The sequence below is a fragment of the Pongo abelii genome, chromosome 21 (assembly GCF_028885655.2).
Source record: "Pongo abelii isolate AG06213 chromosome 21, NHGRI_mPonAbe1-v2.0_pri, whole genome shotgun sequence".
Taxonomy (NCBI): Eukaryota; Metazoa; Chordata; class Mammalia; order Primates; family Hominidae; genus Pongo; species Pongo abelii.
Window position 1 is genome coordinate 43192173 of NC_072006.2, and position 21824 is coordinate 43213996.

Consider the following 21824-nt stretch of genomic DNA (forward strand, 5'->3'; position numbering starts at 1 on the left):
TTCCACATTGTTGCCAATGCTTGTAATTGTCTGTCTTTTGTGTTACAGCCATCCTAGTGGGTGTGAAATGGTATCTCTTGGTTTTGATTTGCGTTTCCCTGATGAGTCATGATGTTGCACCTTTTCGTGTGCTTGCTGCCCATTTGTAAATCTTTGGAGAAAAGTCTGTTCAAATCCTTTGCCCATTTTTATTTGTGCTGTTGTCTTTTTTTTTTTTTTAAATTGAGTTGAAGTTCTTCATACATTCTGGGCACATATTCTTACCAGATATGTGGTTTGTAAATATTTCTCCCATTTTTGTGTTTTGGCTTTTTACTTACATGTACTTACTTTTTACTTATTAGTATTGTTTGCAGTACAAAAATTTTAAGTTTTTTTGTGGTTCCATTTATCTATATTTTTCTTTTGTTACGTGTGCCCTTGGTGTCATGTCTAAGAAACTTGCCTAACCTGTAGTCATTAAGATATTCTCCTAGGTTTTATAGTTTTGGCCCTTACATTAGGTCTGATTCATTTTAAGTTACTTTTTTGGTGTGGAGTGAGGTAGGGGTCCATCTTCATTCATTATGTTGATTTTACTTCTCTGTGAATAGCCAGTTACTGATTTAAAAGCTCTCCAGTGATTTAAAAGACCTTCAGCTGGATTTACATAAGATCAGCCTGGAGTGAATGTGTGTTGGAGAAGGTTTCCACCCCCTCTTCTCAAGCATGTAATAGGAACTTGAAAGCACGTTTCCTGGACTGATCTGTAGTGAGGATGAGAGAATGTTGACAGCATAGGAGTTTTTATTTGGGCTGGTTTTTCTCCAGTCAAACAGAAATTTAAAATATTTCCTATTTCTTCAATACCCTAAATAAGCTGGAAAAGATAGAGGGACCCTCCCCACCCCCCCCACCCCCCCAGCCCCCCCCCCCCGCCCCGCAGCTTCATTTGATTTCAAGCTGAATTACCACCTTTAAAGAGATGTCTTACTGAGCTCTGCCTTACTCTGAGATCTTGCAGCATTTAAGTAGTAAAACAGTAGTCTGTATCTTGGGAATCCAATACCTGGATATTGGCAAGTGGTAGAGGGCAAGAAGGGGAGGTGGGGAGTTGAAAGAGTCAGCTCAGTTCAGCAAAATGCTCAGGAGGCAGTTGCATGAACAGGGCTGGTGTTGGCACCAGAGGGATCTGGGTTAGTGTTTAGATTCCAAGTTGCTGGCCTTGTAGTTCCTCATTGTTGTTCTCATTGCTGCTAATAAAGAGATACTCAAGACTGGGTAATTTATAAAGGAAAGGTTTAATGGACTCACAGTTCCACATGGCTGGGGAGGCCTCACAGTTGTGGAAGAGCAAAGGCATATCTTACATGGCAGCAGGCAAGAGAACTTGTGCAGGGGAACTCCCATTTATAAAGCCATCAGATCTTGTGAAACTTATTATCACGAGAACAGTATGGGGGAGACTGCCCCTGTGATTCAGTTATCTCCACCTGGCCCCGCCCTTGACATGTTTACAGTTCCAGGTGAGATTTGGGTGGGGACACAGCCAAACCATATCACTCATTTAGTATGAGAAGGGCACAGGACGCGGGATGCCATCAATACCATCCTGGCACATCTGTGGCCTGTCCGGTCCTGGAGGTGGAAGAAAGTCCAGACAGTGAGGGGGCAATGGAGATGGCAGAGAACCAGGAGAGTTGGGGGCCAGGAGCTGGTGAAGAGTAGTTCCAAGAAGCAGCGGCCAGCAGAGCCGAGTGCTGCTGAGGCCATCAGGAGGATGCCTTGTGTTTGGTGCTACCCGATTGTTAGGTTCTTGGGAAGAGTGGTCTCTTCGGAGTAGTTGGGAACAGGTGAGGCTCTTGTGGATTGAGGAGAGGGTACAAGCAGCAGAAGGCTGCAGGGGGATTTCCTTATAATTAAGTCCTTGAATAGAAGTCTTTAGCAGTATCAGTTTTTAAACATTGGGTATTCAAGAGCCCAGTGGAGATCTTTTCTTCTTTTAATGTAATGACACTGTAGTGTCAAATGGAGTTTGGTAGTGCGTGAATCATCTTTTGGATACTTTCTTCTTTTTAGCATACATTATCTTTTATTCTCTCAACAACTGTATGCCTTCCAACACAATGGTACCTGCCTTCTGATTTCTTTTGTTATTCTTACGGCAGGTCTGGACAAAGACTGTCGCCTGACTGAACCGCTTGGCATGAGAATTGCAGAGTTTCCTTTGAATCCCATGTTTGCCAAAATGCTGCTTGAATCAGGTGGGTAGAGCCTGATAGCTTGAATTGATTTTATTTTGACTGTCAGAGGTGTTGTTTGCCTGAATTCTGAGCACCCTGGGGAAGAGGGTACAATATGGTAAAAAAGTATATATATATCTATAACATAACGTTTATTGTTTTAACCATTTTAAGTGTGTAGTTCTGTGATACAGAGTACGTTCACATTGTTGTGCAACCATCAGCACCATCCATTTCTAGAACTTTTTCCATCTTCTCCATTGAAACTCCATACTTGGTAAACACAAATTCCCTATTCTCTCCTCTGCCCAGCCCCTGGCAACCACCACTACTTTCTGTCTCTATGAATTTGACTGCTCTAAGAACCCTCAGAAGTGCAATCACACAGTATTTGTCCTTCGTGACTCTCTTGTTTCTGTTAGCATAATGTCTTCCAGGTTCATCCATGTTGTAGTATGTGTTAAAATTTTCTTCATTTTTAAGGCAGAATAGTACTTTATTGTATATCTATACCATGTTTTGTTTATTTTTCTGTTGACAGACACTTTAGTTGCTTCTAACTTTTGGCTATTGTGAATAATGCTGCTATGAACATGGATACACAGATATCATTTTGAGTCCCTGCTTTTATGTTTTTTGGGTTTATAGCCAGAAGTGGAATTACTAAATCATGATAATTCTTTAATTTTTAAAATTTTATTTTTAATTGACAAATAATAATTGTATATATTTTTGAGATACAGTGTGATGTTTTAATCTATGTACACATTGTAGATTCAGTCAGGCAAATTAATATACTCACCAACTTACCAACTTATCATTTTTTTGTGCTAAGAATTTGTGCTAAGAATGTTAAAATTCTATTCTTTTAGCAATTTTGAAATATACAATACATTATTATTAACTGTGGTCACCATGCAGTGCAATAGATCACTAAAACCTATTCCTCCAGTCTAACTGAAACTTTGTGCCCTTTGATCAACACCTCCCCTTTCTCCATTCACCCCCTGACCCAGGGGATCTCTCAACCTCTGGTAATCACCTTTCTACTCTCTGTTTCTATGAGATTGACTTTTTTAGATTCCATATATGAGTGAGATCATACAGTGTTTGTCTTTCTGTGCCTGCCTTATTTCACTTGACATAATGTCCTCCAGTTCCATTTATGCTGTCGTGAATGACAGTGTTCTCTTCTTTTTTAAGGCTGCATGTTATTTCATTGTGTGTGTACATATTTATATATACCACGTTTTCTTTATTCGTTCATCCAATGAATGGACACTTGGATTGCTTCCAAATTTTGGCTGTTGTAAATAATGCTGAAATGAATATGGGAATGCAGATATCTCCTTGAAATATCAGTTTCAGTTCCTTTGGATATATACCTAGAAGTGTGATTGTTAGAGCATATAAGTTCATTTTTAGTTTTTTGAGGTAGTGCCCTACCATTTTCGATTAATGGGTGTACCATTTTGCATTTCTGCCAGCAGTACATGAGGGTTCCAATTTCTTTGACTTCTTCAGATTTTTGTGAGGACATGGGTTCTAGGTTAAAAGATCTGGAAGTCTTCTCATAATTAGAAAGCAAAGTCATCTAGAAAGTATAATTTGTTTTTTTACCTCTGGGAAAGATAGTTTAATTTTTTCTTGCTTTTGTCTAACTTTTATGTCAACTGGCAATTTATGAAGATGTACTTTAGACCCAGTATGGGGAAAGCTAACTAATTATGTTTTGAAACAACCACTTGTTCTCAGCCTTCCATTTAGAAACAGGATTCTTTTTTTTTTTTTTTTTTTGAGACGGAGTGTCGCTGTCGCCCAGGCTGGAGTGCAGTGGTGCAATCTCAGCTCACTACAACCTCTGACTCGTGGGTCAGTTCAAGCGATTCTCGTGCCTCAGCCTCCTGAGTATCTGGGATTACAGGCATGTGCCACCATGCCCAGCTAATTTTGTATTTTTAGTAGAGATGGGGTTTCACCATGTTGGCCAGGCTGGTTTTGAACTGCTGACCTCAGGTCATCTGCCCGCCTCGGCCTCCCAAAGTGCTGGGATTACCATATATGTGTGTGAGCTATTGCACCCAGCCGAGAAACAGGATTCTAAGTGTGGACTGGGGAAGTGCATCATTCATGAGGTGGGAGGCAGTGGGGAGATGGGACGAGCAGTGCAGTGTGCTCTGCCTTGTGCCCTGGAGTGGTGATTGCTGGCGACTCTGTTTCCAGGTGCTCCAGCAGCCCCCAGTGTGCTTTGCTGGTCTAGTTGTGCCTTGAGCTTCCCAGCTGAGATGAACTGTTTTGAGAAAGGAAGCCACTTCATAGAAGGGGTCAGGAACAGAGAAACAGCAGAAGGGGCACAAGCCGCTCATTCCCTGTCCCCTTCCCTTCTCTGACTTCCTGCCAGGATTCCAGATGTCCCACAGGAGGGTAGGGAGCACGTGTGGAGCTGACCTGCCCTTAGTGTTGGGGCCAGTCTTGACCTTGGCTTATAGTCAGAGTCCCTCGTATTTCAGCTGCAGAGGGCAGTAACACCTCCTTTTTTGGAGTCTTTCAAGGCTACTATTCATCTGGGTTACATATGGGACTTCACATTTGGCTGAGTGAAATATTTATATATTATAAACTTTATTTTGTAATTTTTCTGAGAGAGGGTCTTGCTCTGTCACCCTGGCTGGAGTGCAGTGGCGTGAACTTGGCTCACGGCAGCCTTGACCTCCCAGCTTTAAGCAATCCTACTGAGTAGGTGGGCCACAGCACATACCACCATGCCTGGCTAATTGTTTAATTTTTTGTAGAGATGGGGTTTGCCATGTTGCCCAGGCTTATATACTATAAACTTTAAAAATTAAGCTATAGAAAAAATAAGATCTTAGTCTTCAATGTGGTGCAAGGAAAGTATCAGAAAATGTCTTTCACTTCTTGTTGACACATTATATGGTTGAAACCAAACATGCTTTTTGTTTTACAGGAAACTTCGGCTGTTCTCAGGAAATTCTAAGCATCGCTGCCATGATGCAGATCCAGAATATCTTTGTGGTCCCCCCAAACCAGAAGTCTCAGGCAGTAAGTCAGCTCTGTCCCCAGGCTGTCTGTAGCAGTCTCTTTTGCTTTGAGCTTTCCTTGTCAAAACTGTACTCAGGAACTGCTGAAGACAGAGCTGTACAAATGTGATCTGCTCATGTTTTGAGTGTTTATTGTGTCCTTGATGTTGTGTCAGGTGTTTTGCAGACATCATTCCACTTTATCTTCATCATAAGCCTGGGAAGTAGATATTATTATCATATTTTATTTACTTATTTATTTATTGAGAGGGAGTCTCACTCTATTGCTCAGGCTGGGGTGCAGTGGTGTGATCGCAGCTCACTGCAACTGCACTCTGCCTCCCGGGTTCAAGCAATCCTCCTGCCTCCCAGGTAGCTAGGATTACAGGTGTGCTCCACCACGCCCGGCTAATTTTTGTATTTTTGGTAGAGATGGGGTTTCACCATATTGGCCAGGCCGGTCTCGAACTCCTGACCTCAGGTGATCCGCCCGCCTTGACCTCCCAAAGTGCTGGTATTACAAGCGTGAGCCACCGTGCCCGGCCTATTATCATGTTTTAAAGATGGAGGCACAGAGAGGTTAGATAACTCACTCACAGTTGCACAGCCAGAATTGTTGGCTCTGGATTCACAGTCCAGAGCCCCACACCTTAACCACTGAACTACCAACTTCTAGTTTCTGTCAGGGAAATTGTCGTTCAGACTGCTCTGCTAGAAACCTTGGTGGGCACATTAGTGACATAAGAAGTCAGGTGCCAGGGTATAGCAGGCTGATTCTGGGCACCACACGGCATCATGGTGGTGTTGCAGGTGGGGCATTATAAGCTAGAGAGATCCAATCCCCACCTAAGGTGCAGGCATCAGCAATGACTAATTGAGTGAACACTGGAAAGATAGAAGGAAAAGTTTTGATACTGAAGAGATAGATACTCAGAAGTAAGGTGTGCTGATAGAGGTAGGTCAGAGATGAGTTCGAAGTCAGTTCCTGTTTGAAAGTCAGAGAATTAGCAGCCTTATGCATGGAGGGGCTGAATTTGTATGTGTAATGAGGAGGAGAGAGACTTTCTTAGATTGTTGGGATCCTCCTTGTCAGCTGTATAACTATAGATTACAAAGTTTTTCTGCCTCTGTGCCCGGATGCTTATATCTGTTTTTGTTTAGTTTTGTTTTTAATTAACCTGAAGGAGGAGAGAGACAAGAACACTAACATTTTGTCACATTTCTTTGCCAGATACCTTATAGTAAATTATCTTAATCCACAGCAATCTTGATAGGTTTAGTTTCCTGATTTTACAGATGAGGAAATCAAGGCTGAGAGACGTTAAGTAACCAAGCTGAGTTCTTTCAAGATATGGCAGAGCTAGAATGCTGCAAACCAGGTCTTTCTGAATCCATAACCCACACGCTATTCGCCATGCAATATTACTTCCCAGTTCAAAAGGCTCACAGGAGTCAATTTCTTTTTTTCTTTTCTTTTTTTTTTTTTGAAACAGGGTCTCCCCCTGTTGCCTTGGTTGGAGTGCAGTGGTGCAAACATGGCTCCTGGGCTCAAGCGATCCTCCCACTTCAGCCTAGTAGCTGGAACTTGGAGGCACACACCACCATGCCCTGCTGATTTTTTTTTTTAGTTTTTGTAGACATGGGGTTTACCTATGTTGCCCAGGCTGGTCTCAAACTTCTGGGCTCAAGCAATCCTCCCACTTTAACCTCCCCAAATGCTGGGATTACAGGGGTGAGCCACCACACCCAGCCAAGAGTCAGATTCTGAATGTTGCTTTATTCTTTCCAGATTCGAGTGCACCGTAAATTTGCTGTGGAGGAGGGCGACCACCTCACTATGCTCAACGTATATGAAGCATTTATCAAAGTAAGCACAACTACTGCTCGAAGTGCCGCCTCAACACACCACCCTCTGGAGGTGATCTAGGAGGGAGGATCCCAGAAGTTCAGTTCGTAAAGGAATGGCCAAGAGAGCCCTTGATTTTCCTATTAGATTTATTGCCAGTACTTCTAACTGGTGGGTCGGGCTTTCTGCCTGAGTTTGTGGTGAGGTATTGCTGAGAAGAATACGGGAATCATTCATTGCTTTCCCTTGCTTGGAGATATGGTACACTAGTGGCAGGCCAGTGGCCCAGCCTCACGTCATCTCACATCCACTGTGTAGTAGACAGAAAGGCAACATTTGAATAGAAAGTTCTGTTACATTTTCTGCCAGGTGAATGAGGCTGAGAGCAACTCGTAGTCCTGGGTTGAATCTTCAAAGCTGTCCCAGCTGCCATGAAAAGACATTTAGTTGAGATCTGTGCATATTCACATATCCCACCCATATTTAGCTATAAGTGATGTTAATTTTTTATTGTTAATATTCTTTAAAACTAAGCAAATAATGCAGCTTAAAGTTCTCATGAAAAATTGTTAATAAAGGTGATGAAAATGATGAAAAAAGAAACCTTACATAAAAGAAAGGGTATAATATTTCAGATTTTTAATATTCATTTCTTAAATACTCTTTTAGAAATGAAGAAATACCAAATTTTTGTTTACCAGTGATTTGAGGAAGATTATTCAGTTGGTGAAAAGTTTTCAGAAAAAAGAAATTCATCTCTTTTTGAGACTTATGGCTTAAATCAGTTAAAATTCATTTGTACAGGCACAATGTATCATTTGCAGTCTGAAGCTTTCTCTGCCAGTAGAAAGTGGGTATAGGTCTACGTTGTATTATTCTATGGTTGCCTTCTTGGAATATCTTCTATTAATTACATTTTCTTTTTTAAAGCACTTTTACTTACAATAGAATTTCAGAGGTACATTTTCCACAGCAATAATTTACTCTAAGACATAATGATCATACTTATGAATGCAGAAAAAATTAAATGCTGTTGATAGAAAAATCATGCTTTGGGGACAAATAATAGTAATTTGTAAATTATTTCTACATTGGCAAGTGTCATATTGTTGGCTTCTAGTATAATAAAGTGATACATTCAAGCAAGCCAAAGAAGAAAAGTTGATTTACAAAGAACCACATGGAGAAGTGGTTCTTTCTGATAGTTCACATCTCATGAAGATATTTAAGATTGAAACCGTCTCTGCGTGTCATTAAGTTCTCACTTGCCCTTTAGTGTAAAGAGTGAGGTTGCAGAACAGTCAGATGTATGCAAGGTTGTTAACATCTGTTTTGAGAGATGGGGCAAAAAAGGGCCAGTTCCTATGTTTAGATCTTATGTCACTGAATAGCAACAGCGCATGGGGGAAGAGAGAAGAATGATCTTTACAACATAGCCTTAGTCGAGAACGTGTCTGTTTTCTAACTCCCTCTCTCTGGGTTGTTCTGTAGCACAATAAGAACTCTCAATGGTGTCAGGAACATTTTCTGAATTACAAGGGTCTTGTCAGAGCTGCGACTGTAAGAGAACAATTGAAAAAGCTTCTTGTCAAGTTTCAAGTGCCCAAGAAGTCTAGTGAAGGTGAGAAGAAACTGTCCCAGCTTGTGACTTCTCTTGCTTCATTCTGTTGAGTTGTTTTCCTAAAGTTCTCATGCTGGGCTGGTGCGAGGCAGCGTGGGGTGCTCTGTACCAACACTGGGTTTTATATTTTGAGTTGCCTGCATCTGTGAAAAGCTGAAGGTCAGGTTGCGTATTTTTTCCAAGGAGGTCCATTTTTCTTTCTGATGGGCATTCTTACTAAAGGAATTTCATAGCCCATGACAATACTTAAGAATCACTAACAGTCACATCAGTGCACATCATGTTATTGATTTTCCCATGTAGGCTTTGCAAGAAAAATTACTTTTTGGTCAGTGATATTAGTAGCTATTACATAAAAATTAAATTTTATTTTCAAAGACAAGTATTATTAAAGCAAGTGCTGGGTATTTAGCCTAGGCAGCTACTAAGGATAAGACAGAAAAGTACTATGTAAGACATAGTCTCTGGCCTCTAGCAGTGACAGTGACTACTATTAATGAGGGACACAGTAAGTAGGTTACGCTGTGGCAGGGGTTCTCCAAATATTCTCTTGCTCAATCTCGCACTCTATGAGGTGTTGGTAATATTATCCTCATTTTACAATTAGTCATAAGATCCTAGGGAGAAGTTAGATTAAATTCAGGACAACACAACTGGTAAGGAGGAGAGCCAGATCTGTATGTGGCTCAGAAGTCTACGCTTTTAAGGAAGTGACACACCCGCCTCAGCAGTCAGCCTGAAAGCCTACTGTGTGCCAGGTACTCAGCCACATCCTCAGCACCATTAGTACTTGGTAACATTTCCTGAGTGCTTATAAGTGGCTAGACAGTGCTCTGAGTGTTCCATGTGTTTATTAATTTAATGCTCACAACAACGCTGTGAAATGTGTGCTCTTTTCCACATCTTATAGGTGAGAAAAGCGTGGCTAAAAGGTAAAATGTAACTTGCTGAAGTTACACAGTGAGGGTGTGATGGAGTCAGAACTTGAGCCCAGGCGGTTCCATTTCAGTCTTCTTTTGTCTTTATACTAAGAGCAAGTGATTAAACAATGACGGAGTCTTGGCTTTTACTCTAAGGGAACAGTGTAATGAAGGGAGATATTCATATGGATACACAAAGTACTAAGATTGTCAGTCCTCTTAGTTAAAGTAGTAGATACTTTAGTAATCATAGAAGACGTGCTGGCAAATGTGGAAGGAATGCCGGGAAGAAGGAATCCGGAGAGGGCTGGCTTGGGAAGTCCTGCAGCTTCCTTGAGGTGTGGTGGGAGTCCGGTCAAGCTTCGGGGTCTGGTTGAATTAGAAAAAGGTGGCAAAGAGCACTCTAGGGAAGGAGGACTGGAGACAAGTGCTTGGAGTGAGGAGTATATGAGATGCTCAGAGAATATTTGATGGGTGAATATATCCACGAGAGAGGGAAGAGTTGAAACCTGGGCCATTGAGCCATGTTGGAGTCATTGATAGAAACAGGATGCTTACAAGGGGCACCCAGTTGGAGAGCAGCTGGTTAAGCACCTGTCACCCAACAGGTAGATGACAGCCTTACTTCAGCAATTGGTGTTCTTCACCTGTGTTTTATTATCAGACCCCTGCCCAGGAGAAAAGTTAAATTTAAATTCTACCCAGCCTAAGAAATTAAATACTAAGGAATAAGATTTTGTAGGGTAGGATTGAGCTTTGGAGGGCCACAGGCCATTGTAGTGTCTTAAGATACTCCCCATCCCTGCCTCCAAGAACCAGTTTCCACCCCTTTGGAATTTATATCACCCCTGTTTAGAGTGCATATTTTACATGGAAATTTCTTATGGACAATAGGAGAGAAGAGACTGGATATCGGATTAGATCATATTTAGACATGTAGATTTGAGATTTATCAGCTCAGTGCTTAGGAAAATACAGAAAATCATGGAGACTAAATAAATTACATGCAAATTTAAAACATCTTAAGTGTTAAAAAATAGAAAGCAATTAGTGAAAGATGCGTTCAGCAGTCATGAGATAAAAAAGATTAAAAACTTTATTATAGAATGATTTTATTTAATATAGTTAGGAAAAAACAGTTTTCAGGTTGATAAATGGGCTAAGGGATTAGAACAAAAAATTCACAAAAGAAGAAATATGCCGATAGTAATCAAATAAATGTAATGTAAAAGAAGGTAACCCTTTTTGCCAAAACATTGCTAGTAAGAATGCAGTGAAACTGCCATTTTTATATATTGTTGATGGCTTTGGAAATAGTACCACCTTTAGGGAACTTACTTACCAACATGCTATATTCCATTGGATCAAAGATATCATCATGTGTAAGAAACATTGTTATTTTATGTATCACCAAGGAAAAAAAAATGCTGCCAGTTATCATTGTAAAATGGTATCCTAATTTCAGTGAATTAAAGTTAGAAAAAGGGCGAGTCTTAAAATTGATGAGATGTGATATGTCATTAACCATAAAAATAACATTAGCTTTTTGCACAACAATTTGGAATGTATCCTATGGACATTATCTAATAGTGGGGAAGCTTTATTCATGGAAGATGTTAGCTGTAGCAATAGAAACACCAGTTAAAATGGAACATTTGAAAAATTTGAAGAATTACTTCAATTTTTAAACACTAGCTCATAACCACAGAAGTAACGTTGTATAGTATTTCCAGTTTGTGTTTTATAGAAAGAGCATCCAGTTGCCATATGGCACTCTTTTACAAAGGAGTTCTGAGGTCACTGACTAGCCTGCAGAGCAGCACTTTTAGGTTCTGGTGCCCAGCCATGGTCCAGTCATCTGTGGCTTAGGGGAGGTTGGAGAGGTCCTAGGTTCAAGGAGCAGACTAGCATTGTTCTCAGCAGCAGTTGTGGGGAGTGGGACCTCCTTAGATGGTGCTGGGGCAGGCATCCAGCATTGGGAAGGGTAGGGCTGGAGCCACTTCAGGAGAGGGTTTCCAGATGTCTTGAAGCAGCCTGGGGTGGTGCTGGGAGCGGATCCTGTGCGTTAGCGCACACGGAGCATAGGGCAGGCAAGGGTTTCACCCGCCTCTCTGTTGGCTGCCTATGTAGGTGACCCGGATCCGGTTCTGAGGTGCATTGTCTCTGGCTTCTTCGCCAATGCAGCGAGGTTTCATTCTACTGGAGCTTATAGGTAACATGATACTTGGTGAAGTCATTTGTTAAAGGAACAATCTTATAAATGACCCAAACCCCACAGAAAGCTGTGCAGAGATAGTAATTGCATAATTATTTGTAATTTCTACCATGTCTCCTTCCAAAACTGAGTTGAGGTTAGCGACATAGCTTTAAGCAAAATATCTTGACTTTCTAAAAATGATTCTCACATATTCAGCTCATCTATATGTTGTATGTTTTAGAAGGATGACAATTATACATCTTGAGACTGGTAATATTTCAATTGTAATGATAGAATAATATGATCTGAAGAAACCATTAAAAATAATGTTTCTCAGAGAAGTTATTTTACAATTGACTAGTTTATTATGTCTTTAGAGATCTGCACGACTGAAGTCACCTCCCACCCTGGTATAGTGTGGCCGGCCACACCTGGTGTCTTTGGAGGTAGCCAGGTGTTTCTCATGTGCTGGATGTGCCTCCTGCTACATAACCTGATTCTTCCAGTTCCATTTTCTAGACATAGGAAATCATTCATTGATGCCTTCCTAATGGTCTTTAGTATATTCAAATGCAGTGAAAACTAAGCGTAGCTTAGGCATATTGTAGCCTGTCAGTATCATGATTCTCCAAACTGATCACTCCAGTGCTTTGAATTGTTACTTTTATTCTGTCTTTTCTGTCTTTGGCTCATTTTAGTTTCATAACCTCACTGTAGCCTCTTAAAAGTGTAGCTATCATCATTTTCTGTTCTTTAATAAGAGAACACTCCGAAGAATTTCTCCCCAGCTCTTCTATGTATTATTTTGTCATTAATTTTTTTTCCCTGAGAAAATATTACTGCCCTGTTATCTTGAGGTCAGCCAAGATATCCCTTGTCCTGGGCTCCTGTTAATGAGTCCAGAGTTGCACTGAGCCTTTTTTAATTTTGACAGCCAGATCTGCTCCATCTAGTATCCTAGTAGCCGACTGTTGGAACTGCAGGATGGCACTTTACATTGATCTCTAGTATGTTCTGTTTGTTACTCGAGGCATGTTGTAGCCTGTCAGTATTGTGATTCATTTGCCCATTGTATGAGCTCATCTCCCCACCCTGAGTTGTCTGTATTTGAGGCAACTCGTCCATGTGGAGGCGACCCCCGCAGTGGCCCAAGATCTTCCCTAAGGAGTGCTGCCAGCTTGTCATCTTGATTGCTCCCACTCTCCTGGAGAGTCAGCAATTTTGACTAGTGTTTGGAAAATTCTTTTATCAGTGTCCTCAGCAACAATGTGGGCTACCTAAGAGGTTCCAGGCTAGTCATTCCTTTGAGACAACATTTAGTGTTGATCTGCTCACTACCACCTGGTAGGACTGCCCAGGACCCCAGGACACTGGCTTTATTACAGTGCCAATGAGGCACTCCGTCACAGCACTTGAAGCACTTCCCCCAAGAAACATCATTCTACTGAGTTGGAATTGGAAGTACTATTTCAGAGAAATTAATAGTCCAGTATTGAGCTTTTTTTTTTTTTTTTTTTTTGAGATGGAGTTTCGCTCTTGTTGCCCATGCTAGAGTGCGATGGGGTGATCTTGGCTCATCGCAACCTTTGCCTCCCAGTTTCAAGTGATTCTCCTGCCTCAGCCTCCGGAGTAGCTGGGATTACAGGCATGTGACACCACACCCAACTAATTTTGTATTTTTAGTAGACACAGGGTTTCTCCATGTTGGCCAGGCTGGTCTTGAACTCCTGACCTCAAGTGATCTGCCCGCTTGGCCTCCCAAAGTGCTGGGATTATAGGCATGAGCCACCACGCCTGGCCGTGAGCTTTCCTTTTTCATTATCATTGCGTCCCCCTATAGTCATTATCTTTAGTATTTAACTTTGCTTTTTAGATTATAGAAGAAATCACATGTATTATTTCCATTCCAAAGGAAATTGTTTTGAAAGAGCACCTGCAGAAGATACACATAAACATAGGCAGAGCATTTTATTCCTAAATGTTTTTGCTAAGTGCCCACATGTTGCTTTTCTCCTCTTTGCTTTTTCCACATGATTTATTCTTGACTTCTGGGGTGGCAGCCAGGAGAGGGATCAAGAAAGGTTGCAAGAGAAGATGGAGATAATTATTTTGCTTGTGAGAAGTTCAGTCTGCATGCTTTTTTGGTAATATTAAAAATATCTGTGGGAAAGTCTTGCTATAAGTATTTAAAATGTGCTTCAGACAGAATTCTTCTATGTTCCAAGGACCATCCGTGATGACCATGAGCTGCACATACACCCTGCGTCAGTCCTCTATGCAGAGAAGCCGCCTCGCTGGTAAGCACATCCTGCTGCTTAGCCTGTGCCTGCTTTGAACAGGGCCATGTTCTTGTTTTTCTCCTGTACGTGTTTCTTGACATTGCCTCTAGAATTGCTGCTCTGGGCTGGGCGTGGTGGCTCACGCCTGTAATCCCAGCACTTTGGGAGGCCAATGTAGGCAGGTCACCTGAGGTCAGGAGTTCAAGACCAGCCTGGCCAACATGGTGAAACCTCATCTCTACTAAAAATACAAAAATTAGCCAGGCGTGATGGGCGCGTCTGTAATCTGAGCTACTCGGGAGGCTGAGGCAGGAGAATCGCTTGAACCTGGGAGGCAGAGGTTGCAGTGAGCTGAGATCACACCACTGCACTCTAGCCTGGGTGACAGAGTGAGATTCCGTGTCAAAAAAAAAAAAAGAGAGAATTTCTGCTCTGGCAAAGAGCTTCTTAAGCAAACAGTGATTTTTGTCTACTCATTCATCCACTCAGCAAACGTTCATTTTCACCCACTGACTGGATGCTTAGCCCTGCATGAGGCACAGCTATGCAGAAATGAATTGGGATCCCAGCTCACCATTCTTTTTTTTTTTGAGACAGAGTTTCGCTCTGTCGCTCTGTACTCTGGAGTACAGTGGCGGCGCTATCTTGGCTCACTGCAACCTCTGCCTCCCAGGTCCAAGTGATTCTCCTGCCTCAGCCACCTGAGTAGCTGAGACTATAGACGTGTGCAATCACGCCTGGCTAATTTTTGTATTTTTAGTAGAGATGGGGTTTCACTGTGTTGGCCAGGCTGGTCTCCAACTCCTGACCTCAGGTGATCCACCCACCTCGGCCTCCCAAAGCTCTGGGATTACAGGCATGAGCCACCGTGCCCGGCCCCAGCCCACAGTTTTGACATAGAGACAGACACAGAGTCAACTACCTTAGGGGAAGGGCTTTACTAGCGGCATGGATGAAGTGCTGGGCTCAGCACATCATGTGCCAGTGAGAGTCAGGGCAGGCTTCATGGAGGAGATAACATTCATTCTGAACCTGGAAACGAGAGTGTTCAGGCAGAAAGGACCCGGAGGGCATTCCAGGTAGAGAAGTAGCAGGGGTAGAGCCATGGAACATAAAGGAACCTCATGCATTTGGGAAATGGGGAATCATTGGTATGGGTGGCCAATGCAATGGTGCTGCTCTGTAACACTGCCTGGGAAGAAAGAGGTAAGCACAGAAGTCTAGAGTAGGCCTTTAGACATCTTTGTAGCATTTCAATGGTTAAGTTTATGTTTGTCCAATTTAATAATAAAAATTGGGGGCTTATTTTTTTCTTGTTTACAATTTCATTTTTCTAGAATTCATTTATATTGTATTTTACCAATAAAAAGTACTGATTAAAAGTACTGATCAACCATTGGATTTTGTTTTTTTGAGACAGTGTCTCACTCTGTTTTTTTGAGACAGTGTCTCAATCTGTTGCCCAGTGGTGTGATCTTGGCTCACTTCAACCTCCGCCTCCGAGGTTCAAGTGATTCTCCTGCCTCAGCCTCCCAAGTAGCTGGGATTGCAGGTGCATGCCACCACGCCCAGCTAATTTTTGTATTTTTAGTAGAGACGGGGTTTCGCCATGTTGGCCAGGCTGGTCTCAAACTCCTGACCTCAGGTGATCCGCCCACCTCAGCCTCCCAAAGTGCTGGGATTACAGGCGTGAGCCACCGTGCCTGGCCCAGATTGGAAATTTTAAAGACAACAACAACTTGTCCTTCTCTAGTTGGAAGATGGAGAAGCCCTGGGAAAAAGGGTGGGGTGTGTGTGGAGAGAGGGAGAGAAGATAGTGGTAGATTTGAAGGCAAGAAGGTCTCTGGTCAAACACTTTGTACCCTAGAATTGCGGCTTTCAAAGCGTGGTCTCCAGCCCAGCATCAGTATCACCTGGAAACTTGTACAAAATGCAGCTTCTCAGGCTGTGCCAAGTCCCATTCAATCAGAAACTGGACTAGGGCCTAGGACTCCATTTTAACAAGCCCTCCAGATGTTTCTGTTGGGCAGTAAAATTAGAGTTCTGTTTCCCTAGACCAAGGAATCAGATTTATCCTGTAGCCAGTGCAGACCTAGAAGTTTCTTAGGTTGAAAGCACCTTGGTCAGTTCTGGGTTTAGAAATGTTACCCAGTGACCACACTAATGTGGTCAGGATATGCACACTCATGTGTGCAGGATAATTTGAAGAGTGCCCACGCCTGTCATCTCAGCACTTTTGAGAGGCTGAGGCCAGAGGATTGCTTGAGGTCAGGAGTTCAATACCAGCCTGGGTACCATAGCCAGACCTCAACTCTCAAAAAAAAAAATTAGCCAGGCATGGTGGCACATGGCTGTAGTACTAGCTACTCAGGAGACTGAGACAGGAGGATCGCTTGAGCCCAGGAGATTGAGGCTTCAGTGAGCCATGATTGCACCACTGCACTCCAGCCTGGGTGACAGAGGGAGACCCTGCCTTTAAAAAAAAAATGTTTTTTAAATCAAGAGAGATGCAAAACCTCAGTTTTAGATCCTTTTTTTGCTGACTTTTGGGTGGCTAAATTTGGGAGTTGCTTAAAAGAGAAAGGCTTTTCTTTTTCTTGCTTCATTCCTAAGGAGCTCTGAAGGGCAAAGAAAGGTTGGGGAAATAGAGCCAGCCTGAAGCCGTGCCATACCATTCAGGTGGCAAAGAAAGTGCCCCCCCATCACGGCCTCTTTGCAGGGGGACCCTCCTTTTTCCTTTCATCAGCTGAGATTCACTTACTGGTTTTTGAGGGGTGGGGAACTGTAGTGTGGCTGGTATGTTTATAGTTACGCGGGAAGCCCTGAATCAGCACTTCGGATGTTTCAGAAATTAATATCTACTCATATGCACACCTAAAATCAGGGGACTGGATGTTATGCTCTTGGCTCTTTGGTTGTCTATTACCTGAGCCTCAGAAACATTTTTTCCCTTAAATAAAGGTATAATTTATTTACAGTGCAAGATGAGTTTTGACAAATGTGTATACCCATGTAACCTGGACCCACATAAGTTATACAATATTGTTATCATTTTAGAAAATTCCTTTGTGTCTCTTTATAGTCAGTTCCCAGCCTCTTTCAGAATCAGGCAAGTCTTTGCCTCTATTTCTGCATTTTCTAATAAAGTCATTAGGCTCAGTTCAGAGTTCTGTAAATGCAGATGAAGGATCCAGAAAGGTCCTTCGCGGATAACTGAGATGCCCCAGAAGTCATTTAGGATTTAGAGTATCATCTGAAAAATGGACACACCATTACCCAGCACTTAGGTCTTGAGGCTGTGGTGAGCAACATAAATGCATGTGTTTAGCACAGTGTCTGGCACATAGAGTAGAACCTGTTAAAGGTTAAAGGAAACAGCATGTCTAACTGTGGTTCCTGACTGTCATCACAAGAGGGGGAAATTAGCTCATGTTTCTTTCTCATTTCAGGGTTATCTATAACGAAGTTATACAAACCTCCAAGTATTACATGAGAGATGTGACTGCCATTGAATCGGCCTGGCTGTTGGAGCTGGCTCCACACTTTTATCAACAAGGAACGGTAGGAATGAACTGAGTCTGTGCCCCAGCCACCTGTTCGCAGCATCTCCATGTTTTTAAATGTACTTTTTTTTTCCAATTTAATGCCCTATGTGTGTTCCCGCTAGTGGTGCATAGGGTGGAAAGGCCATTACCATATCCCCAAAACATTCTGGGAAAGCACTCTAGCGTTTAATTCATAGTGAAGTGCAGTTAAAAATAAATCCCCCTAACCTCATAAGAAAAAAAAAGAAAAAAGGTATTGCTTTGTTTCTCCTTTTGCTCTTCCAAACTATTTTTTTTTTTTTTTTTGAGACAGAGTCTCGCTTTGTTGCCCTGGCTGGAGTGCAATGGCGCGATCATGGCTCACTGCAAGCTCCGTTTCCCGGGTTCAAGCAATTCTCCTGCCTTAGCCCCCATGTAGCTGGGATTACAGGTGTGTGCCACCATGTCTGGCTCATTTTTTTCTTTTTCTTTTTTTTTTTGTATTTTTAATAGACACAACGGTTTCACTGTGTTGGCCAGGCTGGTTTCAAACTCCTGGCCTCAAGTGATCCCCCCACCTCAGCCTCCCAAAGTGCTGGGATTACAGGTATGAGCCAGCAGGCCTGGCCTGAGCTAATTAAAAAAAATTTTTTTAGGGATGGGGTTTCACTATTTTGCCCAGGCTAGTCTCAAATACCTGGGCTCAAATGGTCCTCCTGCCTTGGTCTCCCAAATTGCTGGGATTACAGGTGTGAGCCACCATGCCCACCAGTTCGTTTTTTATTTTTATTTATTTATTTTTGAGACAGAGTCTTGCTCTCTCATCCTGGCTGGAATGCAGTGGCACAATCTCAGCTCACTGCAACCTCTGCTTCCCAGGTTCAAGTGATTCTCCTGCCTCAGCCTCTCTAATAGCTGGGATTACAGGTGTGCGCCACCATGCCCGGCTAATTTTTGTATTTTTAGTAGAGACAGAGTTTTGCCATATTGGCCAGGCTGGTCTTGAACTCCTGACCTCTGGTGATCCGCCCGCCTTGGTCTCCCAAAGTGTTGGGATTACAGGTGTGAGCCACCACGCCCAGCTCCTTTTTTAAAAGGGTTACAGCCCTGTGCTGTTTGTTGCCTGAAAATACTTGCTTTACATATTTTGCCCAAGTTTACTGTTGTTTACAGCAGAAGGGAAAGTCCGAAACCTTTTTCTCCATTAGGGCCAGAATTGGACTACACAGTGTTTCCAAAGCGATATTTGAATGATTGCCACATTTAAAAATTGGGAGATTTCATATTAAACATGAATTTCTGGTTTCTCTTGAAAGACATGTTTAGTCTGGCAACACTAGGCTTGAGTTCCTACGTGGTGGCATCACAGGGGCTTAGCGGTGGCTGCCTGCTGTCAGTGACATCGCCAGGTGCCGTAGTCCCATGTCACTTGCTTACTTGCCTGCTCCACTCTAGGAGACATTTGAATTTGTGACCCTGTAAATGGAAGAATCTCCTCATCTCTCCCGCTCCAGCAAAGTCAAGGGAAATTGCTCTCTCAAAATTTTATAATATTTAATTTTTATCTAATCAAACAAAAACCATTTCACACCTTTATAGTTCTTCACACATCCCAATTCAGATATTTCAGCTAGACAGCAGATCAGCCTGCAGGACTGATAAAAATGCAGAGTGTGTTGTCTTTGCTGAATTAGGTTGATAAGAATAAACCTGGTGAAAGAAAGGCTTTTCCTTCAAAACCTCTCAGGTGGAAAGCAGCAGACTTCAGGAGTCAAGAGAAGGGATCAGAAAGGTAAACTAGAGGTTGAAAGAGGAATGTTGCAGTGGTCAAAATGCCTGTTAAAGCAAGAAGATGCAGACAGCCAGAGAAGGATAAGCCTGAAATTGTCTTGGATTCATTTAGACTCTTGGAAACAGAATTAGCCCAGAAGCTGAGTCATTTTCCCTTCTCAGCTCAAAATTCCAGTTTCTTTAGGTCAAACCCACAAAGTTAAAGAGCAAATAGCTTCAGAAGTTTGAAGAAAATGACAAGCCCAAATTTCTTCATTTGTCTCTTCTCTCCAAATGGCTTTTTTATTTTTAAGCCCATCACCTCCACTGTCATTGGAGTATTTTTAGAGAGGCTGGGACAGACCTTTAGAAATCACCTAGTGCGGCCGAGCACAGTGGCTCACGCCTGTAATCCCAGCACTTTGGGAGGCTGAGGTGGTTGGATCACATGAGGACAGGAGTTCGAGACCAGCCTGGCCAACGTGGTGAAACCCCGTCTCTACTAAAAATACAAAAATTAGCTGGGCATGGTGGCATGTGCCTGTAATCCCAGCTACTTGGGAGGCTGAGGCAGGAGAATCACTTGAACCCAGGAGGTGGAGGCTGCAGTGAGCCGAGATCACGCCACTGCACTCCAGCCTAGGCGACAGAGCAAGACTGTCCCAAAAAAAAAAAAAAAAAAAGAAATCACCTAATACAACAACCTCATTGTATAACGATGGTCCCCAAACCACAGAGAAACTTGTGTTGTTTCTTAACTGTATAGTCCAAGGGCACTTCTACTATTAACTTGTCCAAAGCAGATTGATTTCTCAAAGAACCTCCAGATCTGCAGGGGTTGCCCATGTATGGTAGATGTTCCTTTATTGAACACAGTGCAGCACCTCGCAACCGTCCACAGCCCACAGATCATTCACGGCTCTGTTCCTGGCACCTTTGGAGACTTTCCATCACCGCTGTTTTTCAGAATGTTGCTCTCACCCTGTGTGGAGGCCTGAAATGGTTCAGAGTCAGCTTTGTTTATATTCAACATTCTTCCCAGAAAAAAGCACCAAAAATGGCCCCACAGGCACAATGGCGTCATCTCCCATCCCCAAGCTAAGGCCATGGATATCTAACATTAGCTGTAGGGGTTATATCAGGTGATGTGTAGAGAGGAGAGAATTCAGAGAAATTCAGCAAGACCTACAGCTAGACAGGGGAAGAACGGGGTGACCTATTCAGAGATTTGCCTTCTGGCTTTTAAATTATTTTTCCTTATTCTCAAAGATATCTTCATTATTAGGGAAAACCCTTTTAACGTGGCCTTTGCAAGAGCCTGTAGTGGTCCTCCCTCAGATGTAAGCAGATGGAAAGTCTGAGTTCTTGTAGCTCATTTAGATCCGGGTCCTGTTCACTCTGTTGTCTCTCACGTCATACCTGGTGGTGCGCTGTGTCTTTGTGCACGCCCTCCATTTTTTCAGGGCCTGCAGTTCTCTCTGGGGGCAATGCGGCCTGATGTTATGAGGCCATGTGGCCGTGCTAAGAAGTGGGCACACCAGCTCCGGAGCAGTTGGGGTTGGCATTCTCATGTGAGGCTCTCACTGTGTGTTAGTTGGCACGGCTCAGGGATCTCTTGGTTATTGATGAGTAGTAATGGGCTGTCGGGTGTATCCCAGTTGATGAGTGGAGGGAGGTCTTTCATTAAAAGCTTATATTTACACACTCTGCCTCAAAGGCGTATTTAAGGATTTCTGCCACTTTTGGCTTTGCTTTAGAATGTAAAAAATACTTCATTTTCCAATCCTATTATCTGATGCCTATGATTATAATATTGTGCTTCATGTTATTCATAATGGTAGAAAGTGACATTTCTGGGGGAAAAAAAGTGTCACTAGGAGGTGTCCTTTCTGTCTTCCCAGCAAGCTTGTACCCTCCATGTGGGCAGAGGCCGTGTCTTTATCTCCATCCTTGAGCATGGGTACCTGGCGTGTCGAGATGCTTGGTAAATTGACTTCCTTGTTCCTAAAGAGAGAATAATTTTTCTTGACTATTGTCAGGAACTTCCTGGAGATTTGAGGTCATTTCCAGACTGAGCCCAGTCTCCTGAGCACAGTTGTCTGGCTGCGGTGCTGTCCTCTAGGCTGGGGCAGAGGGAGAGCCGTGTCTCAAAAAGAAAACCTTTCCTTGACAGCTTTCGCAGAGCCCTGTATAACCAGCTTCAGCCGCTGTGGCTTGGGCCTCGGGTTGCTGGTGGCTGAATTAAGGTCAGCTTCTTCATTGGCCACTTGGGCTTTTTCCTTCCAGGCTATTTCATGAACAGCTCAGCATTTACTGGGAAGATGTGGACCAGATGGAAGATTTGATGTGGTCATTCGTATGGGGATTATGTTGCAGTCTGGTTTCTTTGTCTAATAAACCCCAACTG

At 42.8% G+C, this 21824-nt stretch overlaps 1 protein-coding gene across 5 annotated transcripts in view; it reads left to right on the forward strand.

The window, feature by feature from the left end:
• Positions 1–21824, forward strand: part of DHX35 (DEAH-box helicase 35) — a 78958-nt gene that overhangs the window by 55893 nt on the left and 1241 nt on the right. For 2 of the 5 annotated variants that reach the window (XM_009233580.4, XM_054541446.2), the window contains 7 exons: positions 2148–2243; positions 5188–5282; positions 7050–7127; positions 8598–8727; positions 11778–11859; positions 14070–14141; positions 17573–17684. In XM_009233580.4, coding sequence (XP_009231855.1) covers positions 2148–2243; positions 5188–5282; positions 7050–7127; positions 8598–8727; positions 11778–11859; positions 14070–14141; positions 17573–17684 — 665 coding nt within the window. 5 annotated transcript variants of the gene reach the window in all.